Source organism: Archocentrus centrarchus, chromosome 23, assembly GCF_007364275.1.
Source record: "Archocentrus centrarchus isolate MPI-CPG fArcCen1 chromosome 23, fArcCen1, whole genome shotgun sequence".
NCBI classification, from domain to species: Eukaryota; Metazoa; Chordata; class Actinopteri; order Cichliformes; family Cichlidae; genus Archocentrus; species Archocentrus centrarchus.
Window position 1 is genome coordinate 9,064,643 of NC_044368.1, and position 26,547 is coordinate 9,091,189.

General features: G+C 39.6%; 1 protein-coding gene across 1 annotated transcript in view; it reads left to right on the forward strand.

Moving 5' to 3' along the window:
• anks1b (ankyrin repeat and sterile alpha motif domain containing 1B) overlaps positions 1-26,547 on the forward strand; it is a 251,122-nt gene that overhangs the window by 48,285 nt on the left and 176,290 nt on the right. Inside the window, 2 exon segments of the mRNA XM_030720755.1 lie at positions 20,640-20,720; positions 24,482-24,638. Coding sequence (XP_030576615.1) covers positions 20,640-20,720; positions 24,482-24,638 — 238 coding nt within the window.

Below are 26,547 nucleotides of genomic sequence, written 5' to 3' on the forward strand. Positions count from 1 at the left end.
AAAATTGTGCTGTGAAAACCTAAAAGGATTAAAGGAAATTGGCCTGTACTCATGCTATTTCATGATACCAGGCTGAATGTAAACGTAGATAAGAAAAAGTTAAAGACACACTTGCATCTTTTTGGTAATGTTGAGACAAATCCTGGTGTAGGGATGTCACCAGAACCAGTACTTATGGTACGTTTGGATACCAAAATTCTGAAAACATGACTGTACTCCCCACAGTACTGTATATACCATATGCAGCATATGATACTCGGATGCTAATTGACACTAACAATTGATTAATATCAGATTAGATACTCATTTGCAACAGTATCGATACCAACAGTACCGTCTTTGCCTCTTCTCTTCACATAGTAGTGCTACAGACTGGCAGACAGACACACACTAGCAGCTTAACACATGAGCAGCGCACAGCAAACGTGGCAAAGCATCTTAAAGACCGACACCCTGGTCTTTATGAATAGTGAGTAAAGCTCCTGTTTCAGCAGCATTTAATTATTAAACATTTATAAATGTTAACCTGGCCAGAGCACATGCCATTTGACTATTAGCAAATACCTGATAGCCACCTTAGCCATCTTTTAAGGTGTCATTAAGGTAGTATGGTTAAAAATAAAAAGATAATGTTAATGTTAATGTTGACTAGACCGCAAGTGTTTACAAAATCTGATCATCCCAACATCACTACATGAGCTATTAAAGCCATCCGTAATGGTTGCTGTCCAATCGGTTGTTGGATTGGTGGTAAAATGCAGCATCGAATCATAGATTAGCTTTAAAAACTGAATGTGTGGCTGAGTACCTCCACATTTTGTGTGTTGAGTACCCTTCATCTTTGGCTTGCTGGTCTCATAATTTAAAACTCTTTTAATCTACTACTTAACATACTACTTCACAATGACCTCTTCATTGAGGCATTGCCCGTCCCATAAAATTTCTGCAGACATTATCGGCAATCGCCAGTTGCTGGAATGACGGTGAGCAGGTGGAAATTTTTAAACGATTGCCCATAAAAGATTATAGAAATGCGAGGCTTTAGAAAAGAGTTTTTCAGTGATTCAAAGAACACATTTTCTCACACTGGAAAAATTGGTGGTGTGTGTAGAAGACAGACATACGTGCAACTAAGGTAACAAAGAAGTCTGTCTGTGAACAGACTCAAGTATCGGTGCAGTAGATGGTTTCTTTCAGCTTTCTTTGCCGTTCCATTCCGACTGAGCTTGAGGCTTTTTTGCAATCAGCACAAGGATACAGCAGATTACAATAATCTAGGCAGGATGTGACAAATGCATGAATAAGATTGTAAGAACTAAAATGCAGAAATGTTTCAAAATAAGCCTTGAAAGAGGCATGCTGGTTCACAATAGAGAGAGCTGGCTTGTGTTAAGCTGTGCTTGTTACCTGTGCTGCAGAGAACACTTTCTTTCTCTGTGTGTTCTCAAGGACAAAGTTGGGGAGAGCAGAACTATTGTTGAGATAGTTGCAAGAAATCACACAGACCGCCTCACACCTCCATCATATACGTGTGCAGTATGTTGCAGCAGTGAGGATGTACTTTTCAGGCTGATTTGTTTGGAGAGTGCGCAGTAGCCTCGGAGCAGCAGAGGATGAAAGCACAGGGCCTGTATTCACTGTGGACATAATTGGGTTTAAATTAATTGCCTCTCATGCAATCACCTTCTAGACTGAGTGAGTGTCTCCCTTTATAATTCTGTTTTGGGAGTTCTGACTTTGAAGTACCTGTGTCAGTGATTGAATCCTCCTTAATGAGATCTGAAATGATTTCATGTTTCTTCATATTTGAAAGAGTTAAAGCAATCTCAAAACACTGGTTTATGGATTTGGTTAGCCTCATTCGGTTCACATTCACATTATAGATTTGAAAATGAAAGTAATTAGATTTTTTTTTTTTTTTTTGAGAAAGGTATCCTTTCTTACAGAACTGAGACAGCTTTTCACCCTCTGGTGTATCATAAGCAGGACGCCACTTGCCGTACAGCATGTATGTACACACACTCATGCACACACACTTGGCAGATTTATAGACATCCATGGAAGAGCTATTTTGATAGATCTGATAAATAACACAGGCCAGAGAGCCTCATGGTTTAAATACCTTCTTGTGGCGGGTAATTGCATGCAGCTGTGTGTGAACACAATTTGGCAGCACATGTCTGTGTGTCAGCCCTCTTTGGCTTTGTGTGTGTGTGTGTGTGTGTGTGTGTGTGTGTGTGTGTGTGTGTGTGTGTGTGTGTTTGTGTGTGTGTGTGTGATTGGCAAGCGAGGAAAGAATAGCAGCTAAGATGGGAAAAACTTGTGAAAGTATAATTTTGTTTCAAGTTAGAGACCAAGAGTTGGAAAAGGAGAAAGTGAGTGAGATGGAAGCAGACAGTGAATGTTGCACTTACAGTCAGTGTCTGCAGGGCGCAAATAAAGTTCAAATGATGAGCTGCTGTAGTCAGTAAAGTTGCAGGAGTGGTGGGTATATTGGCTGTGGCCTTAAGGGACACTTTGCCTAAAATCAAATGTGGGTACAGTGCTGTAACATCGTATTTACCCCCTTCCTGGAGTATGAATCCCTGCTTTGTGCCTAAACACAAAAATGTTGCTTTTCTGTATTTATGTTCTTGGTTTAAAGGATTATTGTGGTTTTTCAATCAAAGCATGGTTTGAGTGGAAGCCACTTCTTCTTCTCTAAATTTCCCAGTGTGAGTTAAACTGAAATATGCTTATTAGGGTTTTTTTCTTCCCCATTTAAATGAGAAAGTATTAGACTGCTCTCATACAGCTTGTTGAGTATTCAGCTGGAGCCAGGAGACGATTAGCTCGGCTTATGATTGAAAACAGTGGCATACAGCTGCCCTTGCTCTGTCAAGTGATCACTTATTTTCAATATGTATGCTGTTTGACAGAATTAAAACTATATGAAAACTGACAGCAGTTAGTGAGATTTAGAGGCCCAGGTGTGTGGAATTTATTAGCTGATTTTCATTTTTTCCCCTCTGCTTTCAGTCTTTTTGTTAAGTTAAAATAACCTCCTGCCTCCAGCTTCATGTTTACCCTACAAACATGAGACGAGCATCAATCTTCCCAACTAACTCTTGGCATTTGCAATAAAACACCTTACTTTCAAAACAACACACACTACTTCTGAGCTTATTTTTATGTTTATTTCAATCTTGTGAATAACATGAACTGTAGACATACTGTCAAGTGCTGTGAAATCTATATCAGCTACTGACTCTCCAGTTAGCCCGCAGGTTTCATCCAAGTTTCATTTCACGGCAGTGTTAGGCATCAGGGACGTGTTTTTTAAAACGCTAGAACAGCAACAGTGAATACCAATGTCTGCTTCTTGTGCAAAATGCGTAGGGTATATAATTTCTCACAGTATAAAGAAAATGCACAGCCTGCTGCCCTGCGTTTGCTGTGTAGGCATTAATGAGTACATTCAGGATTTTTCCCATACAATCTCAACTATTTAGTACTGGAATGACCTTTTGGGATATTTAACTTCTCATATCTGTTATAAATTAGGCTTTTATATCAGAAGGCAAACGTCTGACTTGAATGACAAAAAAAGGCTTTAAAAAATTACACAGTTCAGTAGTGAGTTTGGAAAAAATGTCTAGAAAAAGCCGTATTGTATTTTTATTTATGTATTTTTAAAACCCATATTTCTTTGCTTTGACTGTATTTCTGAGAGTCTGTAGATGCTTCAAATTATACCTGTACACACATTCATTTATTTAATTCTCTGTCTTCTGTAAATGTTTTTACGGTATTGCCAACCTTTCCCAGTTTTCCTCTTCAGTCCATTAAGCCATATTTAACCCTGCAGTTTATCTGGATAATTCCATATTTGGAGCATGTTTTTCACAACAATAAGTGTTGGTCTATAAAATTTCCCAAACTTTAATACCACAAGCTGGGGAGGACAAATGAGCTTTGACCCCAGCACAGTTGGTGTGCGTTTCAGTGTAGATTTGAGTCTTGTTTACCTGTGCAGTGCTGCAGCAGCAGATGTGTGGGCCTCTGGTCTGAGGAGTTTAAATGGGATGCGGCAGTCCTGCTGACAAGCCTATTACACACTCAGAGGAAAAAAGGGGGAAGACTTGCCTGCCATAAGGAGGCACAGCTGTCCAGCACAAGAGCGTGCAACATCCTTTTTTTTTTTTTTTTTTAAAGCCTTTTATGGCAAGAATACAAAAAATTATTTAAAGTGGGGGAGGGGGGGGAATCTATAAACATGTCAGCTGTTTACGTACCGAGCATGCGTGCACATCACAGTAGCAGTTGTTATTTCATCCCAGGAGAGTTTTATGGTGTGTTGGCTGCTATTGTAAAAGACACCATGGATAGATGTGGAGAGCATGTTAGGGCAGAAGGATGGTTATTCTTTGCATTTGTACAGATTTCAGTGTATAAATACACATATATATCTTACAATAATAGACAAAATCTCTGTTTGTTTCTTTGTCCACAAACTCCTCCTAGAACACCAGGACTTGAATTTGGCGCACAGGTACATCATGTAACCCTGAAAGTCCTTATCCATATCAGAACCATCTAGCAACCTACAATATTGTATCATGAACCTACAATATTGTATCATGAGCATGCACTAGTTAACATAACAGATACATAAATATATACATGTATATACACATCTGTCTACAAGTTCAGGAAGCATTTAAAAAAAAAAAATCAGTGTTTAGAAATTTGGAGAACTTGAAACAGTGAGACAGAAATATGGATAAGCCTTTGAGTAAGCCACAGCCTTTTATGATACCTTATATAGCCATGGCTCACTGCTACTGCCTTGATGTTTTACACACACACACACACACACACACACACACACATACACGCGCGCATCCAAACATACCCCCTTCAGAGGATACATTGTATTCTTTGTCAAGTTCTAATCAGTACATACGTGGTCTGAAAATGTTTCAAAGTGTACCGCGGACACAGAGCAGGAGTGTCAGTGTTTAGTTTGTGACTAAACAGAACTGTTGCTTTGTTTCTTTAGTGCACCCATGAGAGTGCACCCTGCTTTTCATCATAATGACTCTCCCACTGATATCGTTTTATCACCATTTTCATTGAGCCTTCATGGCTAATTTCCTCATGGCAGAGTGGATAATGAAGATGGACTTGGCGTGGCTGTAACTAACCTGATAAGTTGCCAGATGATATTTAGCCCGAACTGACTTGCAGGATCACTGTTACATGTTCTGTATACTGAAGGAAATGGCAATGGGGCAAAATGCATTTGCAAAGTTGAACTGACCTCAGACTTGAACCAAGTTAACAGAGCAAACGTTTAATGCAGTTTGTGGAAGCAGGCATCTAGGGTCACACATTTCAGAAATTTTTTTTTTTTTTGTCTTGTACTTTTAGAGCGAGATTTTGGCAGGGAAATGAAAATAAAGCAGACTGCTTGTGGCAAAGGTCCTATGTTTAAATCTTCAGACTGCCGAGGGGAATTTAGCAATAACCAAGAAATGTGTTTGTTGATTTATTAAATGCTGTGGTGGCCATCACATAAGAAATGGCTTCTCTTTGCATTAAAAACAGTAAAGTACTGTAAAAAATACTATACGTATGCTCCGACCGGTTAGTGAGTGGTACCTGGAGGTTGCTGTCTGTCGCTGGGTGAAACTGGTTGCACAGAGAGTGCTGCTAACAGATTGCTGTGATTGCTGTAGTTTGCATGGAAGATCCCAACTTATCAGCAAACACTCACTAACTACTAGCTGTGTGGTAGTAAAATTTGAACAAGTGTGATGCAAACTGGAAGCAGAGATGGCTTGCCTTCAAAGTAAAACTTGTGCCTTACTGCTAAAACCAACACCTTTCAAAAGGCATAAAGTTTTAATACCACAACTTTTAGTTTGAAGGCAGAGCATCTCAATTTCTGTTTTTCATCACACTCTTCAGTTTCACTCTTTCTATAGTAATTGGCGAATGTTTGCTGATAAGGGCAAACCAATCTGCTAGTGATTATAGCAATTGCGACGAGATTTTTGGTGCAGCACCATAAACCTTTTTGGAATCAATTTAACCTCGCACCTGCCAGCAACCACTCACCAATTGGGTATAATCAGTTTTCCCTTGCAACTTGTGGTTGTCAGGTGGTAGCCAACTGGTCTCTAGGTCTGTCTGATTAGGGCCTTAATCATCAATTGAAAAATATTTTAATGAATTATTAAAACATCCATCCGTTTTCTTAAATACTCTTATCTAATTTAAGGTCATGGGGTGGCTGGAGCCTATCTCTGCTGTTATTGGGCAAGAGGCGAGGTACACCCTTGCCAGTCTTTCGCAGGGCTAGCACAGGGAGACAGATTTACACATTTACACTCACATTCACAGCTACGGTCACTTTAGAATCACCAGTTAACTTTATCCCACTAACTGCATGTCTTTGGACTGTGGGAGGAAGCCAGAGCACCAGGAGAGAACCCACACGGACACAGGGAGAACATGCAAACTCCACACAGAAAGGCCTCAGACTGGATTTTGAACCCAGGACCCTCTTGCTGTATGACTGCCTGACTGAGTAAAACATTCAGTACTTATTAAAGCATAAATGCCAAATATGATCTGTTTCCAACTTCAAGCAGAATATCTTTAGTTTTTGGACTTTTACTCAGACAAAGAGTGCGTCATCTCGGGCTGTGGGAAATCACGAGGATCATTTTTTCGCTTTCATTTTGCATGTGACAGTTCTTTGAATCACTGAGTCAATGATCTCTTGCTGGTTGGATAGGCTAACTTACAGCTCCTTGCTGTTTAATTATGTAAATTATTAAGCAGATGTGTTGGAGACATCCATTTTACACATTTTATGTTGAGTCATAATTAGGGGTGTAACAATTCTGAAACTACCAAAATCCATACAGACAACATCTTTCATTTCATCCTTCCATGTGAGATACAACTCCACCTGCCTAGCCAATGGTTTGCTGTCATTACAGTATGTTGTCTCTAGAGGTTTTAATGGGACACGGAGACATTGTAATACAACAGTTAAGGGCAGCAACTTAGTCCCTGAATGTAAACGCATAAGAACCAGGAGGAAGATTACATGACAAAGAAACATCTGGGGGTTATGTGCTAAACATGGCCAAGAAGAAGAGGAGTGTGTTTGTTTTTAAAGTTTATTTATTTTATTATTAAGATTTTCCTTGGGGTAAAGAGCATGTGTGCAAATGGAAGCTGAATAATAGCTGCTGGGATGGCTTCAGTAATATGCATTATAGTAATAATTTCCATGTATGAAAAATCCGTAATGGATTTCTAATAAGCACATGCTCATTGTGTTGGACATGGGAAGTTGTCTGGCATGCTACTCTGGCATTTTTTTCTGAGCTTTTCACATGAAGAGGGACCTGGAAATACAGAATAATGGAGTTTATTTTACTTCATTATCCAGTAATAATGAAGTCACCATGCCTGTGGTTAAAAAATAAAGTTTTTCTTATTCATCCCCCCTTTTTAAAAAAAAATCATTGTGATGCAGGATGATTTGATTCCAGTGACAGTGGCTCTGAAGAACTTCAATGCAGCACTGTATCAATACATTGACTGACTCAATCCACTACATAGATTGGTTATCTCATTTAGACGGAGTGCTGGACACAACGGTTCTCGTCCCTAATGCTACCGAGCTGCTAAATTGATGGTCGGCTAGCTGGAATTGCAGCTGGCTGTGGTTAAGTAGAAATCTAAGGCTTTCTGTCACTTACTTACTGTGAGGAGAATTGCCTCAGGAAGACACACATCCAGTCTACACACACGCTTACAGATTGTTTGCAACTCTCCAGATTGTGATTGATTGGAAAGGCAGCTGTGTAATCAATGGCAGCAGCGGTGAAGCAGACTGTGGTCATTTCTTTACTTCCACTTCTCTGTCTCAGGCTGAAGAGAGAAGGGATGAGCTTCTCGTTGTTTCTCTTTGTGTCAGAGCATTTCTTTGTTCACGTCCATGATTATTTTTCTTTTCTCGTTGAAGGAGTCTTATTGCTTGTTTCATTCACATTTAGAATGATATTGCACTTAATTTAAGCTGGAAGCAATTAAATGTTTTTTTTCAAATGTTCTGACAGTTTAAAAGAGTGGCATAAAGTGATAATATCTGGAAGTTGATAAACCTTCAACAAGAGTAGAGATGAATCTGGTAGCAGATTTGTGTGTAGCCTTTATTGTGATGGCAGGATGGGTATTTGGATTGGTGGGGACTGCGTTGTGACCCAGAATGAATTAACAATGTTAATTCAGAATTAACATTCTGAATTAACATTCATTCTGGGTTAAAACTGCACAGAAACCACTTGATTAAGTGGTTTCTGTGCAGTTTTTTTTTTTTTCACAGTGGGGGAAAAAAGGAATTTCAACTTCTTTTTTCTTCTTCTTTTTTAATTATTATTATTATTATTATTATTTTTTGGTCATTCACAGGAGGGTGCCTATAACAGGACTCGGTAGAGGACTTGGCACTGTAAAAGGTTGGAGATCACAGCACTCTTGGGTCGCTGTATGTTGATAGCTGTCCAGCTGAATTCCTGTTTTAAAAAAAAGTCTGATTCTAGAGGGGTTACTTTTTAGATGAAACCTTTGTGCTCCTTGTTATAAAAAGCTGCCAACTTGATGTAGAGTCTGTATTTAGATTGTGCAGTGTCAGAAGTCAGCTGAGGACAGAAGAGGGCTGTTTCCACCTCTATTTAAGGAGATGGGTGGGAGGTAAAATGCCAGTTGTTGTTTTTTTTTTTTAAGACTGACAAGTAGATGTATCTTTCTGATGAATCTATGTGGGTTTAAGTGGAAAGCATATACAGCTGACTTCAGAGGATCATATCATCAGGCTAACATTTGACAGTATTTTTTTTTAACTGCTTCCTTCCCTTCTTTGATGTCCTGTTTTGATAAGATCTGTATCACCATAGACGTGCATTTTCACTTGCAGCCCATCATCCCCCCTTTTTTCCGTGAACCACATACATCAAGTTGCAACACTCAGGTGAAAGTTTAGTGACATTTGGGTGAATTTACACTCACTGGCCACTTTATTAAGTATCAGACTGGGTTCAACCCAGTACTAGTGCTGGGTTAGATCATCTTTTATTTTCAAAACTGGCTTCATCCTTTTACAGCATAGATTCAACAAATTGAAGCTGAGATTTTGGGCCATATTGACATGATGGTATTGCACAGTTGCTGCAGATTTGTTGTCCACCACGTTCCAAATGTGCTCTACTGGATTGAGATCTGGTAACTGTGGAGGCCATTTGAATACAGTGATCTCACTGTCATGTTCAAGAAACCAGATAGAGATGATTTGAGCTTTGTGACATGACGCTTTATCCTGCTGGAATCAGCCATCAGAAGATGGTACACTGTGATCATGAAGAGCTGGACATGGCCAGCAGCAATACTGAGGTTTGCTTTGGTGTTTAAACAATGCTCAGTTGGTACTAAGAGGCCTTAAGTATGCCAAGAAAATGGCCTTGCATCATTACATCAGCACCACTAGCCTGAACCATTGATACAAGGCAGGATGGATTTGTGTTTTCATGTAGTTCATACTATCTGAATGTTGCAGCAAAAATCAAGCCTCAACATACCAGGCAACTTTTTTCCAATCTTTGCTTGTTTAGTTTTGGTGAGTCTGAGAATTGTAGCTGCAGTTTCATGTTCTTAGATTACAGGAATGACATCTTGTGTTTTCTTCTGCTATAGACCATCTGCTTCAAGATTTTGCGTATTAAAAGATTCTCTTCTGCATACCTTGGTTATAACCAGTGGTTATTTGAGTTTTTGCTTTCCTGTCTGTTGGCCATTCTCCTCAGACCTCTGACATTAGCAAGGCATTTTCACTGTTCAGAACTACTGTTTTTCAGACCGTTCTCTATAAACCGCAGAGATGGATGTGTGGGGAAATCACAGTAGATCAGCAGTTTCTGAAATAATCAGCCCAGCCCATCTAGCATTAAAAATCATAATCACTTAAATTGACCTTCTTTCCCATTCTGATGCTCGGTTTAAACTTCAGCAGGTCATGCTTAAAGCACTGAATTGCTGCCATGTGATTGGCTGATTTAGATATTTGAGCATGTGTACCTAATAAAATAGCCGTGAGTGTCTATTCAGTTTATATTTAGAATGTATTTCATTAGATTCTTAAGCCACAAATGGAGATTTACTCTCTTCATTGTGAGACATGTAATAGCTTCATGTACTCATTTAAAGTAGTGTTCTTGTACTGTACTGTGTTTCTGAACATGGAGGTCAGAAACACAAATACAAAGAGGGTTTTAAGACTCTGTGTCAGCTCCACTCAATGCAAAGGTAAACTACATGCTTCTGTGTGAGGGAGAGAACAGATTATGTGAAACAGCACAGTAACAAGTTTGAAACAGTTGCAGCCATTCATCTTTTTCACTATATTTAAAGGATAATCAGTCCATGAATTATTGCAACCCATCCAGCCTCATTGCACTGACCTGATCTCACATCCAGCACAGCCATTAAAAGTATTTTAGAACAGTATACGCTACTTTTTATTTTCCTCTCTCAATATTGATGCCACTATTCTCTCATGAATTTTATGTGGCCTTTCTTTTTACAGACTCTGAGTAACTCCCCACAGGACAAGCAAATGATCAATGATCAAACTTCATCAATAGACGTCCTAAATCCCTGCGGGGAAGCTGTGCAGCTATCGATTACTTGTGTCTTGTTTTAATTATTGTTGAGCAATGAGAGCGTCTGCATTTGTGTGTGCATGTGCGTGTGTATTTGACCCACTGCCTCAAACAGCAACCCTCCAAGTTCTGTTGTGCACCAGAGGTCAGTTTGACCCAAAGATAAATTATTTCCTGTGATGGAAGTGGCGACCTCTTAACCTATTGAACATGTCATCTAATCTTTGTGCCTTTTAGGGCATCTGTCAGTGACTCACTGCATATTCATTCATGAATCATCTGCAGAATAATTTCTATGTGTTTAATCAGGAAGCAACCTCTCTGCATTTTTATGCTTATATTTGCATGCCAGTGGGGAGTTGGGTGATTCATGATGATGATTCTTATGTCAAGCTACTAGTTAGCTTAGCTTCATATAAAGAGTGGAAATGGGATGAAATGCTTAAAGGTAAAAAAACAAAACAAAAAAAGAACATGAGCTTGTATAAAGTTAATTAACAGATTATATATTGTTTGTGTACAACTGACATTTTGCTATTTTGTCACTGTTTCTTGACTCTAAACAGTTAGAAGGCAAATAATGACAAAATTCCAAAAAGCACTGGAGAAGAAGTAGTCAAAGAGTAAATCTGGACGTTAATAGGCACTGATGTTACTTTAAGTAAAAATTTTGACTGGTACTATACGGTAAGTGAACTGGCTGCTGGTATCATTTAGCCATGCACCAAGAATGTGCCTTTCCCCAACAACCTTTTCTAGCTTTTCCACGAGGACCACAAGAGATTCCCAAGGCAGCCAAGAGATGTAATCTCTCCAGCCTCTCATGGGTTTGCTATGGGACGTCCCCCCCAGTTGAACATGCCTGAAACTAGACATCCTTGTCTGATACCCAAACCACCTCGACTAGTTCCTTTTGATTTGGAGGAGTAATGGCTCAGCTCTTGAGTCCCTTCTTATTAATGACTAAGGCTGAGCCCTGACACCCTTCAGAGGAAGCTAATTTCCACAGCTTGTCTCTGGAGTCTCATTCTTTTGGTCGCTTCCCACAGCTTGTAACCATGGATGAGGGCAGGAATGTAGATCGCTTTCACGCTCAGCTTTCTCTTCACCACAACAGATAAGTACAGCATCCACATTGCCTGCAGGCGCCGCACCAGTATGAGTCCGCCGATCTTCAGTGCCACTGTCCCCTCACTTGTGATCAAGACTGAGACTCTTGAACTTCTCCACTTGGTGCAGTAACTCATTCCCAACCCAGAGTGGGCACTCCACCCATTTCCAGCTGAGAACCATGACCTCAGACTCAGAGTTGCTAATCCCAGCTGCTTCACTCACTTGCTAACCACCCCAGTGCGAACAGAAAGTCTTGACTGGATGAAGCCAAAAGAACCACATCATCTGCAAAAAGCAGAAATGAGATCCTTAGACTACTGAACCCAACACCCCCCCCTCCCATTGACTGCTCCTGGAAATTCTGTCCAAAAAAATTATGACCAGAATTGGTAACAAAGGGCATTGCAAGTTATTAAGAACAAACAAGTACATCTGTATACCATAGCTTTGTTATTTTCTCTAATTTTGGCTGCATCTGCTCCAGTGTCTCAGGTTTGTCCAATTGATGTTGACAAAAACATTGATTTCTTTTTTCAAAATATATTGATTCTAAAATTAAATGGGAGAAAGGAAAAAGAGAGAAACTGTTATTCCCTTAGCATTGTGGTGTATTTTCCCCATGATATTGAAAATGGTATTGATTATTGATAATTTCAAGACTTTAGACTGAAGATTGAAATTACAGCCTCTTCAGTATCTGATGGGGACTGTGAAGTCAGTAAAGTAATATTTAAAAAGGCAATTTGGCATTTTTTAAAATCTGTATAGTCACCAAACTTTGTCATATTGAGATTGCTGTCATTAACTTCTGATATTTAATGATTTAGCATTTTTCTATTTTCACAATAATAAGAAGTTGCATTAGAAAATCCAATTTATCTACTTAAGTTCAACAAAACCTGTTACAAGTGTCTATAATTGAGAACTGAATTTAGTTTTTAGGGTTGTTAAAAGTGGGAAGAACATTTACTGAAAGGAGACATCCAAAAAAAAAAAAAGTGCTTTAATTTATTTTTCTTGGTTGCAGTCCCGTGGGGGGGTTGGGGTGCAGGGGCGGGGGATACTTCGGCTTAATCAAACAAGCAACATTACTAACAAGGAGTTTTGTTGAGGGAAGCTGCTGTTTTGCTAAATATGCAAAAACATGGGAGGCCGTTTTACAAGAATGAGTTCAGCAAATTAGGCCAGAAGCTGGTGAGGAGATAATTTCAAGTACAGACTAGATGATAATATGTAGTTTTTATGTGTGTTGCAAAACTGAAAAATGATGTCCTTTGCAAATATTCAAGTGCTAGTAGTAATAATAAAAAAATTAAGTACTACTTTAACAGCTGTGGTATACACACACACACACACACACACACACACACACACAGTGAGAGACTGCAGTTTGACATACGAGGACTTTATTTATTTATTTTTTACCCTGCATCAACCATGGTGTGGATTTACTGGTGCAGAAATCGAGCAGTAGACAGTGACAGATTGGTGATGAAGAGAGACGAGAAGCAAGGGGAACACCTCTCCTTGAAAAAGCAGAGCAGGATTGCCTTTTAGAGTTGTGTGGGTGTGAACGGGAATTTTTTCATGACATCGTGGGAATGTGAAGTGAAATTGAGATTCCTGTTATAAAAGATGCCACACTGCAACCTTTTTACACGTCGTGCGTAATGTGTTATTGCCTGTTGTGCTGTGTTCAGGGAGTTAATATTATCAGTATTATTATTACAAATATAATTACTGTATATACAGTACAGTGATTTTTTTTTTTTCTTTTTTTTAATGAAGATGAATTCAGCTTTCTACCTGGCTAAATGTATACATTTTTGTTTATTAGTCGGTCTTCATCAGCAGCGAAGTAATCGATGTGTTTTGTTCTGGGAGCTCATATCTGATTTTATATTTGTGAAAAAATCATACACAGAGTGTAAAAATAACAGTATCACTCAGAGAGAAACCACAGTGAAGCAACAGAGAAACAAAGTTACCAATTTGGCAACAGTAAGGTGAACTAAATCTTAATTATCATTACTCTGAGTTTGAGACATGTCAGGTGCCTCATCACTTTGGCCTTCAGATCAATCTATCGACCTTGAAGGAGAGATCAAAGGTCAAATGTTACATATTTTAAATTTTTCTATATATATTTCTATATGTTGACAATACGCACCACACGTGTAAGAATCATAATTTCTAAGTTATAAGATTTTTTTTGTCAGTTTTTGACCAATAAATCATGAAGTTGACGTTGAAGACTTTGGTGGATGTAAGGCGAATTTTAATGGATCGTTAATTTGAGCCTATTCCACACCCCTACAGTTTGAAGTTTGAGCAGAATTCATTCAAAACTTTTCAAGCTGTCGAGTTCACGGAGAGAATGACACACATGCGCAAAATGCTACCAAAAAAGACAACCTCCTCAGCAGAAGTAATTATCTGAAAACTGGAAAAACAAATACCTACCCCACAAACAAGTGTCTGAATTGTTTAATATTCAGTTGCACCCTTAAATGTGTGACTTTCTAAACTTTCAGCAATGTAACTCTGATGTTGTCACTAAGGTTTGGAAATCAGTTAAGTTTATCTGTTAAAATTGCAGCGGCAATTGGAGTTGTATCAGGAAAATAATCCCTTATTTTTAGTTTGACCGATTAGGAACCAAAAATTGTAGTTTGGTACAAATGGTACAAGTTAAATGTGTGTTTCATTCATTTGAATTGGCCTTAACAATCTAGTCATGTTCAGGCTGTAGCTCAGACCATGGAAGAATTTACATACTATAGGGAAAAGTGCATATGTGTGTGTGTGTGTGTGTGTGTGTGTGTGTGTGTGTGTGTGTGTGTGTGTGTGTGTGTGTGTGTGTAAGCACAATTATGGCCTTTGAAGTCACTGATTTGTCATACTTGAGCGTATAAATGTGATTGTTTCTGCTGTCGTCTTTGAAGTAGCACCTCTCCACTCACATGTAGAATACAGCTGCAAATGTGTGCACAGTTTTGTGCAGCTTACATCAACCTACTAAAGAAGTAAATTGGTCCCTAAAAAATAAAATGATGGAAAAATGAAAGATGGTGGGGTTCAGGTTTATTCTCTGTTCTCTCTGCAGAAATATAATTGGCCTTTTGAGAGTTTCCACATACCCTGCACTGTGATTCTCTCTGTGTGGCTGAGCTAATCTCAACTTTGACACCACACACACTCGATTATGTAAACCTTAGACATACCGGCACACTTGCTACATTAGGCATACGTGTAAAGTGTGTGTGAGTCAGTTTCAAGCACCAAAGGCCAGTTCAAAAGAAAAGTTAATGCTCATACATAGGAGTGTGTGCGTGTGTGTATTCTCAACACCCTACAGATCATATCAGTTAGCGAGCTTCTGCAGGGCTGCTTTTAATCAGAAGGTATCTCTTCTCCTTCTTGTTCAAAACAGGATATGAAGCAAGCCCACTTCCTGTCTGACTTTATCTGCTCTGATAGCAAGCACACCTCAGCACATATTGGTTCCTTTTTTGATTTCCCCTGAAGTTATTGCTGTTGTTGAGTCTCCTGTTGAAAAAGCCCTTTGATTTTCAGAACATCAGGTGGCGTGAATTTCAACAGGCTGTTGGATTCACTCGACTTAACTCCCCCACAAAGAAGAGGTTCCTTTTTAAAAAGAATCCAGGACTACAAAGGTTTTCCCACTTCCTTCGTTCCTTCTCCTTTGATGACAATTCTCCACTTTGATGTAGCCTGAACTTTGCTGCAGCGTGATGCCAGCTTTAATATCAATAGTGCGTGAGACCCAGCAAATGAAGGCTTGGGTTCTCAAATGCCAAATGAGGTGAAGTTTGCATCCAAAATGAGAAATGTCTTCCCACTTGAAAGAGATTACTTGTTCTCTTTTTGAAATGATTGATAAGAAATGACATTTCTAAAGAGTTGGAGACTAAATTTAGCTCTCACTTCTTGAGCAGCAGCTTTTTTTTTCTTAATTGCTTGAGGTACGTGAGACACCCCTCTTTCCATTCCCTTCTAATTTTGTATAGCTTGCTTCTTTTCAGCACATCCCCAATTAGCATCCAGTACAGCAAGGTGAGCTTTAAACATGAATAATTTTCTAAGGCCTAAACAATCTCTACTATATCACATTTTATGTGATATCATGTCGGTGTATTTCTCTGCAAAAGTGATGCACGGGCAAGGAGTAACTGTCAGACTGTAACTGAAGAAGGGTTCAAACAGAGGGCAGCATTGCTCTCCCTGCTGGGAGGCTCTTCATGACGTTTGACCTCTTTACCTTTCAGCGTTTTGATTTTTTTTTTAAAAAAAAAAAAAGAGGGTTTGGACCTGAGCAAGGAAGAAGTTGAGACACAAGAAAAGAGAGATCTGTCAGAAACAGGAAAGCACACTATTAAATTTTAATGTAAATTGCAGCAGAGTAGCAATAGCTGCATGCAAACATGCATGCAAAGACTGAGCATTTCTACCCAGAGCATTCCTTCACGTTGCTGAGGTTAATTAGGTAGGACGTCGTCTGCATATTTGACTAATCTGCCAAGAGTCTGCATTCCTGCAGCACCACCTCTCCTTCATTATCTAATCTCAAGTTGTCTTCTAATTCTATTTAGGCTCTGCTGGCTGGGTTTATGCTTCTAGTGAAAGAACAATGGAGGAGTGACAGGGCATCAGGCTGAGTTTGGGAATTTAGAGGTGGAACATGGAAGAGCAAAGGAGAACAGCTGTGATAAGAGACCTGGCCTCATTAGAAAAGGGTTTACCAAGTTCAAGTTGTTATCCAAAGTGTGTGGCATTTATTTTCTAAAAGGCACTTTCCCTGTGTCTTGTACTTTTTGGAAGAATTTAGCTGCAGTGGACATGTACTGTGCAGCAGTGAAGATAAATACATCTCCATCGTCACGGGGTTGAGATGCTGTTGCAGAGTTGAGATTTCTACACTGGGCTTATAAAATAAATATATATGAGTTTTAAGATAAGTACTAGGACAAGAAAGAATAATATTGTAATCTGTCAGGCCTCTAGCAGTTAATCAGCTACAGTCGTAGAGGTAGAGGAGAAATTCCCTCAGTGGTCGCGCTGCACACAGCTCATAACCTACAACAAGAGACTGCACACAGTATTGCTTTTTTCTAACAGACCACCAGACAAAAGTATTGACTGCTTTTCTATATACTTTTTGCTCTCTAGTCAATATGTTTTGAGCAATATTTTTTCAATATTTTTTCTGTTGAGTCGGGCAGAACGTAAACGCATAAATAAATAACTACACATAACAAATGTCAGGGAAATCTGTTGTGTGTGTCTGAAGGAAAAAATATCAGCTGATATATAAGAATAGTGGATTTTTCAATCACCAAATATCAGAACTGGTCTCATAAATCCTGTACCAGTTAGGGTCTAATCACATCACAATGTACTGGATGCCATTTAAGCCTAATTTTTCAACATGCAGATTAGTGAAGCAGAGTCAATAGAGGTCAGTCAGTGTTTCAATATATGAGATAAGTCAGCGGACACCTGATGACATCACTGTTGGATAATATAATCTTAACTAAGGAGAAGTTTAAAAAATATAAAAGGGTAATTTGGATGTAAATTTAACCCAAACCACCTGTTCCGGACAGGACTCGAGCTTGTGTTGATTGTGTATTTGCTTTTGTGCTTCTTCACATTATCAAAATGAGACTAAAGGGATATCTCAGCACATCAGAAGATGACACCAAGGGGGAGTACCTGCAGCATTAAAATATGACGAGAAAGGCCTCCTGACCATGTGTCAGTATGTCACAACTTGGGAGATATTAAGCTAAATTTCTAATGCCAAGTTCCTTAGAGGAGCAACTGAAAGCATTCTAACTGGAAACATTACCAACTATTTTAAGATGTGCACAGACTGAGACCATGAGGCTTTGCAGCATCTAATTAAATCTGCCCTGAACATCCCTGGAACCCTGCTAGGTGTCTGCTTAGAGCCCAAAGCATACTAAAAGATGATATACACCCCGACCACAGCCCATTCACCCTGCTGCCACCTGGCAACCTGCTGAATCATCAGACTTCAGGCTGTGCAATTATTAAATTCATCCCCCATGCTCCATGATAAAAGTAGCCTTAAAAAAAAACTTTTTAAATTTATTTTGTTTCACTTTTGTTTTGTTTTTTGACACACGGTCCATGTAGACTCCAAACATGGAAATATGCTATAAACAGAACACCTTGTTCATCTCTGGCCTTTAAATCTTGTTTGCAGCATGCGTGAGTCTCACTGTACTCATTCCCTCACAAAGTGGCTACACAGATTTCTTTGTGCAGGTTTTTATGATGGCGATATACCTCAGCGTGCGACTGCTGTGTTTTAGCAGTAATACGGCGTGTTTGGGAGTTTGTCATGTGGAAAGAATCCACCTCTTCCAGAGAGTCTTTGTACTGCAAGGATTAATGAATTGGTGTACATGTTTGTTTTGGGGGTAACACCAATGGTAAATATGTGTGCGGGTGTGTCTGTGCTTTCAAAGTCTGTTCAAACCTGCTGAAACCTCTCTGCTGACCTTCTCCTTTGACATCTGATATCAACAAGGCATTTTTGCTCAGAGAACTGCCGCTCTCTGGATATTTTCTCTTTTTCAGACCATTCTCTGGAAACCCTAGAGAGAGTTATGTGGAAAAACTCCAGCAGATCAGAAGATTCTGAAATACTCAGACCTGACACCAACAACCGCGCCACGTTCATAGTCACTTAAATCACCTTTCTTCCCAGTTCTGATGCTTGGTTTGCACTTCAGCAGGTCATCCTGACCAAGGCTACGTGTCTAAATGCATTGAGTTGCCGCATTAAGTTGCTGAGCTGATTAGATATTTGCATCAACGAGCAATTGAGCAGGTGTACCTAGGTGAGTGTGGACTGTCGTTATAGAAACTGGCACACAGCAAAACCATCACTTTGAAAAGGCTGCTTGGCCTTTTGTTAAGCTGCAGTCTGTCACCTTACATTTTCCCAGCTGTTGTCTTGCTTAAAAAAAAAAAAAAAAAAAATCAACCAAATGGTGTGACTATTTCTTGTGAGTATTAAAAAAAAATGAAGGCTTGAATCAGATTGTTTTCTTGTTCCTGAATCAGGGGAGTCAAATCTCCATACATTTATTTCAGAACTAAATAGAAACTTCCGCTCCACGTCTTTTTCTCTACATGCGTTGAATTTTGGTTGTCCTCCTATCTCTTCATTCTCTGTCAGTCTGCTCTTTTTAACAACCCGTCCTGCTGGCTGGATAGGTCAGTGCTGGAAGGGGTCAGTAGCGCAGTATGATCGATATGGACTCGAACACCAACACTCGCAGTGTGTGCTGATCAGCTGAACCAGTAGACGCAAGCCTCGCCGTTTCTCTTTTTCTTTTTCTGCCTCACAATCTCTCTTTGTTATACATTGCTCCCACATCAAGGTACATGCCTGTGTGTGTCCTTAAAAGCGAATGGATTGTCATTTATTTCAGCAACAGCAAGGCATGTGTGTGTGCATGTGCAGCCAGCCCTTAATAGCACTTTTAGTTCATGTTTAGTGTGCATGCAGCCGTTGCGTAATGTCACTGACCTTGATCATTGTGTTTATGTCTGTCATAACCCAATAAATGTTCTGCTGCTGCTGCTGCTGCTTTACTCCAGTGTCTCAAAGGAGAAAATTCCTCTTGAGATACATAATCTGTCTGTGAGAGTCAAAGTAGAAATCAAATGCATTTTTTTTTTAAATAATGAACTAATGTTTATTATATGGATTTTGCTAGAGGAAGCATTTCTGTGGTTCCCCACAGATATGATCAATGAAATAAAAGGAATTAATAGTAAGTGCAGCTTTTATATTGTAGAGCAAATTGTGAAAGCGAGCATTGATTTTTAATTCTTCATTTCAGGAAGCATCGTTGACAAAATCAGTAAATAGGGAGACACAGGGTTATGGAGGTTATGGGGGTGTGTGACTAGAAACATGTTTTTGTCACTTATATCCATAAACTGAGTACAATTTATAGCTGTGTGTGTGATTGTGTGTTACTTCAGCTTTTCAGCTAAGAGCTGCTCAGGCTAGAATTTAGCTAATTAGTACTTCTCTCGCTTGTAGGAGTTCATTTAAAAAAAAGAAAAGAGAGGTCATATAATTATAGCCCTGGGAAAACCCTGAGCTGTATGTAGATTTTAGTGTGTGTGTGTGTGTGTGTTTGTGTTTGTGTGTCATCTGTATTTCAGTGCGTGTTCAGCCTCTGTGTAGCTGTCCGCCCTCAAAAGATTCTGTTTTGTGTAATTTTATTTGCGTGCTCAGCCTTTTGTGAGTACAAGAATTGACCTCATTCACTCTCATTATTTGCCAGAGTGATGAAATAGGACTTTGATCGCACTCTCCTGGCTGTCGCCTCCAAATGAGAAATTATACAGCTCACCTTGGGACCCTTATATAATAAAGCTGGATTATTCTGTGTGAAGAAAAAAAATGGAAACAAACAAATAAACACACACACACACACACGGCTCACTAAGTCCACTGAATACACTCTGATTGCTCTCTCAATCTAAGGCCCACAAGAGTTGTCAGTACATACACAATTTACTTTGGGAAACATTGTGACTCAACATCTTAAAGTTGCTAAATGCCTGAGAAGAAAACATCACAACCTGCCCTCCACCTGTCCATACTTTACACATTTGACACATTTGAGGAATGTGAATCCTAATTGGTCAGGACTACCTTTGTATGACTTACTGTATAAGCAGTCCTAAACTTGTGTGTGCTTTGATTAATTTTGGCGTTTCTCTGTTCCACAGCATGTGGAAGGGCCTGAATGTGAACTGCACAGACAGCTCAGGATACACGCCTTTACATCACGCTTCACTCAATGGACACAGGTAAGCCTGCAAATGAGTGTTCTGTCACTGTTTTTCTGCTGAAGATAAATTTGTCATGAATGCAAGTGCCTTTCAGTGCAATCCAAACAAATTAAAGAAGTTGGGTGTGGTTTTTTTGTGTGCTGTAAGGCTCCAGCTAAATATTATTTTCCATTATCAGAATTTTTGTGTGTTTGTAGGCAAATTCCTACAGGAGATAGTGACATCTTCAGGTTGCTTTCTTAAAGCAGACCAATAGTTCAAAATCACTAATGACCTTCTCATGGCAGCTGATTCCAGACTACTCTCCCTCCTCATCCTCCTTGATCTGAGTGTGGCCTTTGACACCATCTCCCACACCATCCTCCTCAATAGATTATCTTCTATTAGCATCACCCACACTGGTTCTGATCTTATCTCACAGGCTGCACTCAGTTCATCCAGCTTATCTTTCCACTCCCATATCAATAATATTACCCAGTCTGCATATTTCCACCTACGAAACATAAATCGTCTCCGCCCCTCCCTCTCCCCGCATACCACCTCCATCCTTGTTCATAGTGCTACCTCCTGCATTGATTACTGTAACTCTTTTCTATTTGGCCTTCCTCACAAATCCCCCCAGAAGCTTCAAATGGTTCAAAACTCAGCCACTTGCATTATCACCAAACCCCCTCATTTCACCACATAACCCCAGTCCTACAGCAACTCCACTGACTCCCAGTTAAATTCAGAATTCATTTCAAAATCCTCCTGTATGCATTCAAGGCCATCCATAACCTTGCCCCTCCTTATCTAGCTAAACTTCTTCACATCACCTCCTCCTCCCACACCCTCCAGTTTTCCTCCTCTATCCGCCTTACTGTGCCCTCTGCCCACCTCAGTACCATGGGGAACAGAGCTTTCTCCCGCTCTGCTCCCCAGCTGTGGAACTTTCTCCCACCAGACATTCGCAATATTGACTCTCTTCATGTTTTCAAATCATGACTCAAAGCTTACCTGTTCAAGATTACTCGCTTTAGTTCCTTTGGTCATTTTAGTTTCTGTTTGTGCTTTATGTGATTTGTTTCGATCTTACTCTGTAAAGTGTCCTTGGGTGTCATGAAAGGTGCTTATAAATAAAATGTGTTATTATTATTATGATTGAGATGCTGTGGTTGCATTTTGCAATAATACTACAGCTGATTATGAAATATTTATGAGGGAAAAAATTTTGTTGTAACAGTGCCATCCTATTACAGTACTATACTCTTCAAATGGTTACAGTTCCTAAATCCATGGCTCAAAGGAACTTAAATCAGACAGCAGAGCAGGATGAGGCGTCATAACATACCAGAATTTAAAAATTAAGAGGTGTGGCCCAATACTTGTCCATAAAATGTATGTTAGAATTTAGTTCGCTATATATTTAGCATGAATGCTTTTACTATCAATTTGTCATCAATTTATGGCCAGAGATGGTGATCAGTGGGGTATCATGGATTTATAATCAATTCAGAATGAAATCAGTAGCCTACATCTACAAAACATTGACTCTCGGGGCATTAGAACAGCTGGTGGCAATGATTTAACATTCCTGCTGTAGTTCATATCATACTGGAGATGTGCTATTGCTTTAATTCTGTTGGGACTGGACTAAATTTGAGAGTGAGTTTAATTGCTGCAGATAGCTTGAATGTGTCCTGAATTCAAACCATAGATTTATTGGAGGTATCTAAATGACAAACTCTTGCTAACTTTGTTCTCTGTTATTGCTCTGAGTATGGTTGTTGCTGAGGCCAAATTTGGAAAATACACAAACACAGGAAAAAGTTTGTGGTTTTCTAACATTATGGTGAGTTGTTTGATTTGCAGGGTCAGAAGTAGAAGTAGAAGTGGAACCCTGCTGCAGGATGAAGACCCAGCATCATGGTTTTTCTGCAGATCTGCACTGTGTTGATTTTATGTTGCTGTTACTGGTTACCCCTCAGCCTGAAAGGCTGATGGGATGTTGTCGTCACCCCACCGGGCGGGTGGGCGGCCAATTAAGATCTACTGAGACCTGGTAATTATGTGTTCTAGAACTTGTGCTTCCTGGGGATTTGTACCACCTAAAGATTCAACAGCCAGGAGGCTGAGGGGCAGCACTGGCTGCTGACAGCATTTTAGTCTTTGTATTGTGAAACCCTTTTGCTCTTTTTTTTGTACCTTCAGTTTTCTCTCCAGGTGGATTAAGAGAGCTGGATAATACTGTGTGGTCACTCAGTCAGTCATTCAGTCCACATGCATAAATAATTGTTTTTTTTTTTTTAAAAAAGGCATCTTTAAATTAAGTTAAATGAAAGCAATCTCAGAAAACAATCTAACATCCTTGGGCAACAAAATTAGTTGTCTACAGTTGGACAATTCCTACATTATTTTTTTGTGCAGACTGCATAATATGTGCATGATTTGATTGTCTGTAGCTACACAGAACTACAGTGCAGCTTCCTTTCTTCACCTGGTCCTGCTGAGAAATCCATTGCACACTTTAGATTAGCTCCAAGCCTGACCGCTATCCCAGTTTGGTGGAACTGAGGGATTAGTACCGTGTTTTGGGGGCAATTATGTGGATTTCCTCCTTCAGATCAACAGGGAAAGGAGGAGGGAAGTGAGAGAGAAGAAAAAAATGCACCCTCACAGTGAAAATTAGGCCAACAACAAAAAGCTTCAGAGGAGTGATTTAACATTTAGGTGGGAAAGTGAAACGAGAGCTGGCAATGACGGCAGAGAAGGAAGAAGACTTGGCAACAGGCAGAGCTGTTTTCAAAGAGTTGTTCTTCAGGCTGGGTTTGGTGTGAATTTTTAAGATCACAACTTTAACTCACTGCAGTTTTTTGATCACATCAAAGGTATTTTGGCACTAAATACGGAGCGAAGATACGTTTTTTTTCTTTTTTTCTTTCACCCTTACATCCCCCCACTTTGATGCTGCTGTTTAATTGTTGCTTAAACTGACATTAAATGATAAGAAGATATAATAAAGCACAGAAATAAGTGACCGGTTCATTAAGCGGCACAGAGCCGCTCTGTCGTCAGCTCCTCAGTGAGGTTTTGCCCTTCCGTCTCCTCTGTTTCTCCCCCCTGACATTTTCAATGCAAATGAAGGACTTCACCTTGCCTCTTCAACTGTAGCCTTCCTAATATAAAACACTATCACTGACATTACTACTAAGCTGCAGCTAAATGGATTTTCAGCCCAATCCAACTCAGTGATTCGCTGCTTTATGAATGTGTGTACTGCTTCATTTATCAGGAGACATGGCAGCATGGCATTATTTCATTTCTTGAACATGCAGTTTTGAAGTGTGGGATTTGCAAGTGTTTCCAGTTTTTTTTTAATAAAATTGTATTTTATTTAAAATAGATATGTTCTGTTTTTTGAGTGTGTTCACTCAAAGAAAAATAAATTCATAAATGAAAGCTAGGGACTTACCTTTAGATCTCGATGGTTTATTTAGTGTAGCTGAACATTTGAAGAAGATGAACATGTATGCTCTGGCACATTTACTTAAGTAAAGGATCGGAGTAGTTTTTCTACCACTAAAAATGATTAATTGCACAAAACAACAAAAAGATTCACTGTAAATTATATTCCAAAGTGAAAAGTGCTAAAAAAATAATTGTTGCTGTCAAGGAAAAGTGTCTGCTTACCATAATGTAGATTTCAAGTCTTGGCACCCAGCTCTCTTCCTCCTTTCCTTTTCTATTTTCTGTTTGTCCATCTCTCCCTCTGTTAACGCATGTGCCTGTTTCTCTGTCAGGGAGGTGGTGCTGAAACTTCTCCAGTTTGAGGCATCCACAAACGTGGCTGACAGCAAAGGTTGTTTCCCGCTGCACCTGGCTGCCTGGAGGGGAGATGTAGACATCGTCCGTATCCTCATTCACCATGGCCCTTCCCACTGCCGTGTCAACCAACAGGTAAACACAATAATCCCTCATCATCCTCTTAAGAAACTTCACCTTCAGCGTCACCTTAAAGTCTAGCCTTTATTCAAGCTCCATTATGTCTCCCCTCAGTCCAACAAAAGGCTACAGGCTCAATCAACTGCAGGACTCGAGGTCATGCTAAATATTGACAGTCCTTTCTCAGGTGTCTTTTAATCAGACAGAAGGTTTGAATTTGTGGTGCTTTGTGGTCTAAATTAACATAAAGACTTTATGATTTAAAGTGCATTTGGTTATGTGATGCTGTTTCATGTTCCTGCATTGAATTTCTTTAGATTGTGGCATGATGTTGCTTTGTGAGCTCTATTAGCCTACATCTCTTTGTCAGACCATGTAAGTGATTTTTTGATTCAAACAGGTCTGGCCTGAGCTAGTGAAATTGAGCTTAGCTTTCTAAAAAATGTGGTTAATCACAGTTTGTTCGTGATAAAGCTGGATTAAATACATTTTTAATATAAGGCCAGGTAGGTTTGGATAGCTTTTTCCTTTAACTAAATTAAACCATCATTTAAAAACTGCATTTTGTATTTACTCAGGTTATATTTGTCTAATATTGAAATTTGTTTGAGGATCTGAAACATGTTAGTGTGACAAATATGCACAAAATAAGAAATCAGGAACAGGACTGTTTAGTTTCTTGTTAAACAATCAAGTTTGAGTAGGAATTGACATCTTTTAGCTTTTTAAAATGTATCTTTATTTTTAAAGATAGAGACAAAGTTGGAGAGACAAGGCAGAGATGGTTTGGACATGTGCAGAGGAGGGGTAGAGGATACACTGGACAAAGAAATATGGAGCTGCCAGGCAGGAGGAAAAGAGGAAGAGGACACACAAAATTATGGATATAGTGAAGGACATGCAGAGGGTCGGTGTGACAGAGGAGGGATGGGGAGAGATGGAGGCAGATGATCTGCTGTGGTGAGCCCTAAAAGGAGCAGCCTAAAGAAGATGATCTTTATTTGAAAAGAACGATCAGTGTTCAGAACAGGAAACCTTGGCTGGGATATTTACTGGCTACTCCAGAAGCCTTGAAACATTGGTCTTAGACTAGACTAACTTAGCCTCTGATGACAAGGTTGGACTAGCAGATGGGTTCTCAGACTGACAATATATACTCACACTTGGAGAGTGCATCCTGTGCCAAGGCCAGTAACCTGTGTTGCAGTTTTAAGGAAAGCGATCTAGGCTTGTGTTAAAATTTCATGGATTTTTTTTTCTTTGCCCATGTACCACCTCTCCACTTTTCCTGAAATAAAACACACACAAGTGCTTCCATTTTAATGGTTCAACTATTTATGAAATTGCTGCAGAACTATTATGCTGTTCTTCCAGAACAAGGACGTCCTCTTCCACTAAAATGAAGTCTTTGAGCCAGATTTCTCAGGGCATGTAAACCAGTTCTGCCGCTGGTCGTCTCATTACGGCTTCTGTCCAACAGAGCCGATCCTTTACATTTTCCCGAGATCTCTCTCTGACAGGCTGGTGAGCTCCGGGTGGATTCGGCCTGCCACTGCTGTCATTCCTTATCAGCAAAAATGGCCTTCTTCTCCTGCCTCAGTCTTACTCTCTCCATCTTTGCTGGCAGCATATTGGTGATGTCACGGCTCGTTGATGCGCTGCGTTTGAAGATAAGGAAAGAAAACACAGGAAGTTGAGTTTTACCAAAACTGATGGCAAAAATGTAAATCTCTGCGATATATCTCAAAAAATAAATAAAATAAAATCCTGCACTTGATGACGGTGTAGTAATTGACCCCGGTGGTTATTGGAGCGTTATTTACGCTCCCTAATAAGCACATTTTCCGCTGTCACCATTAGCCAGATTGTTTCCCTGTGAGAGTTGTTAGAACCTAATTGTTTGCTGTGATAAATGATGTCCTTT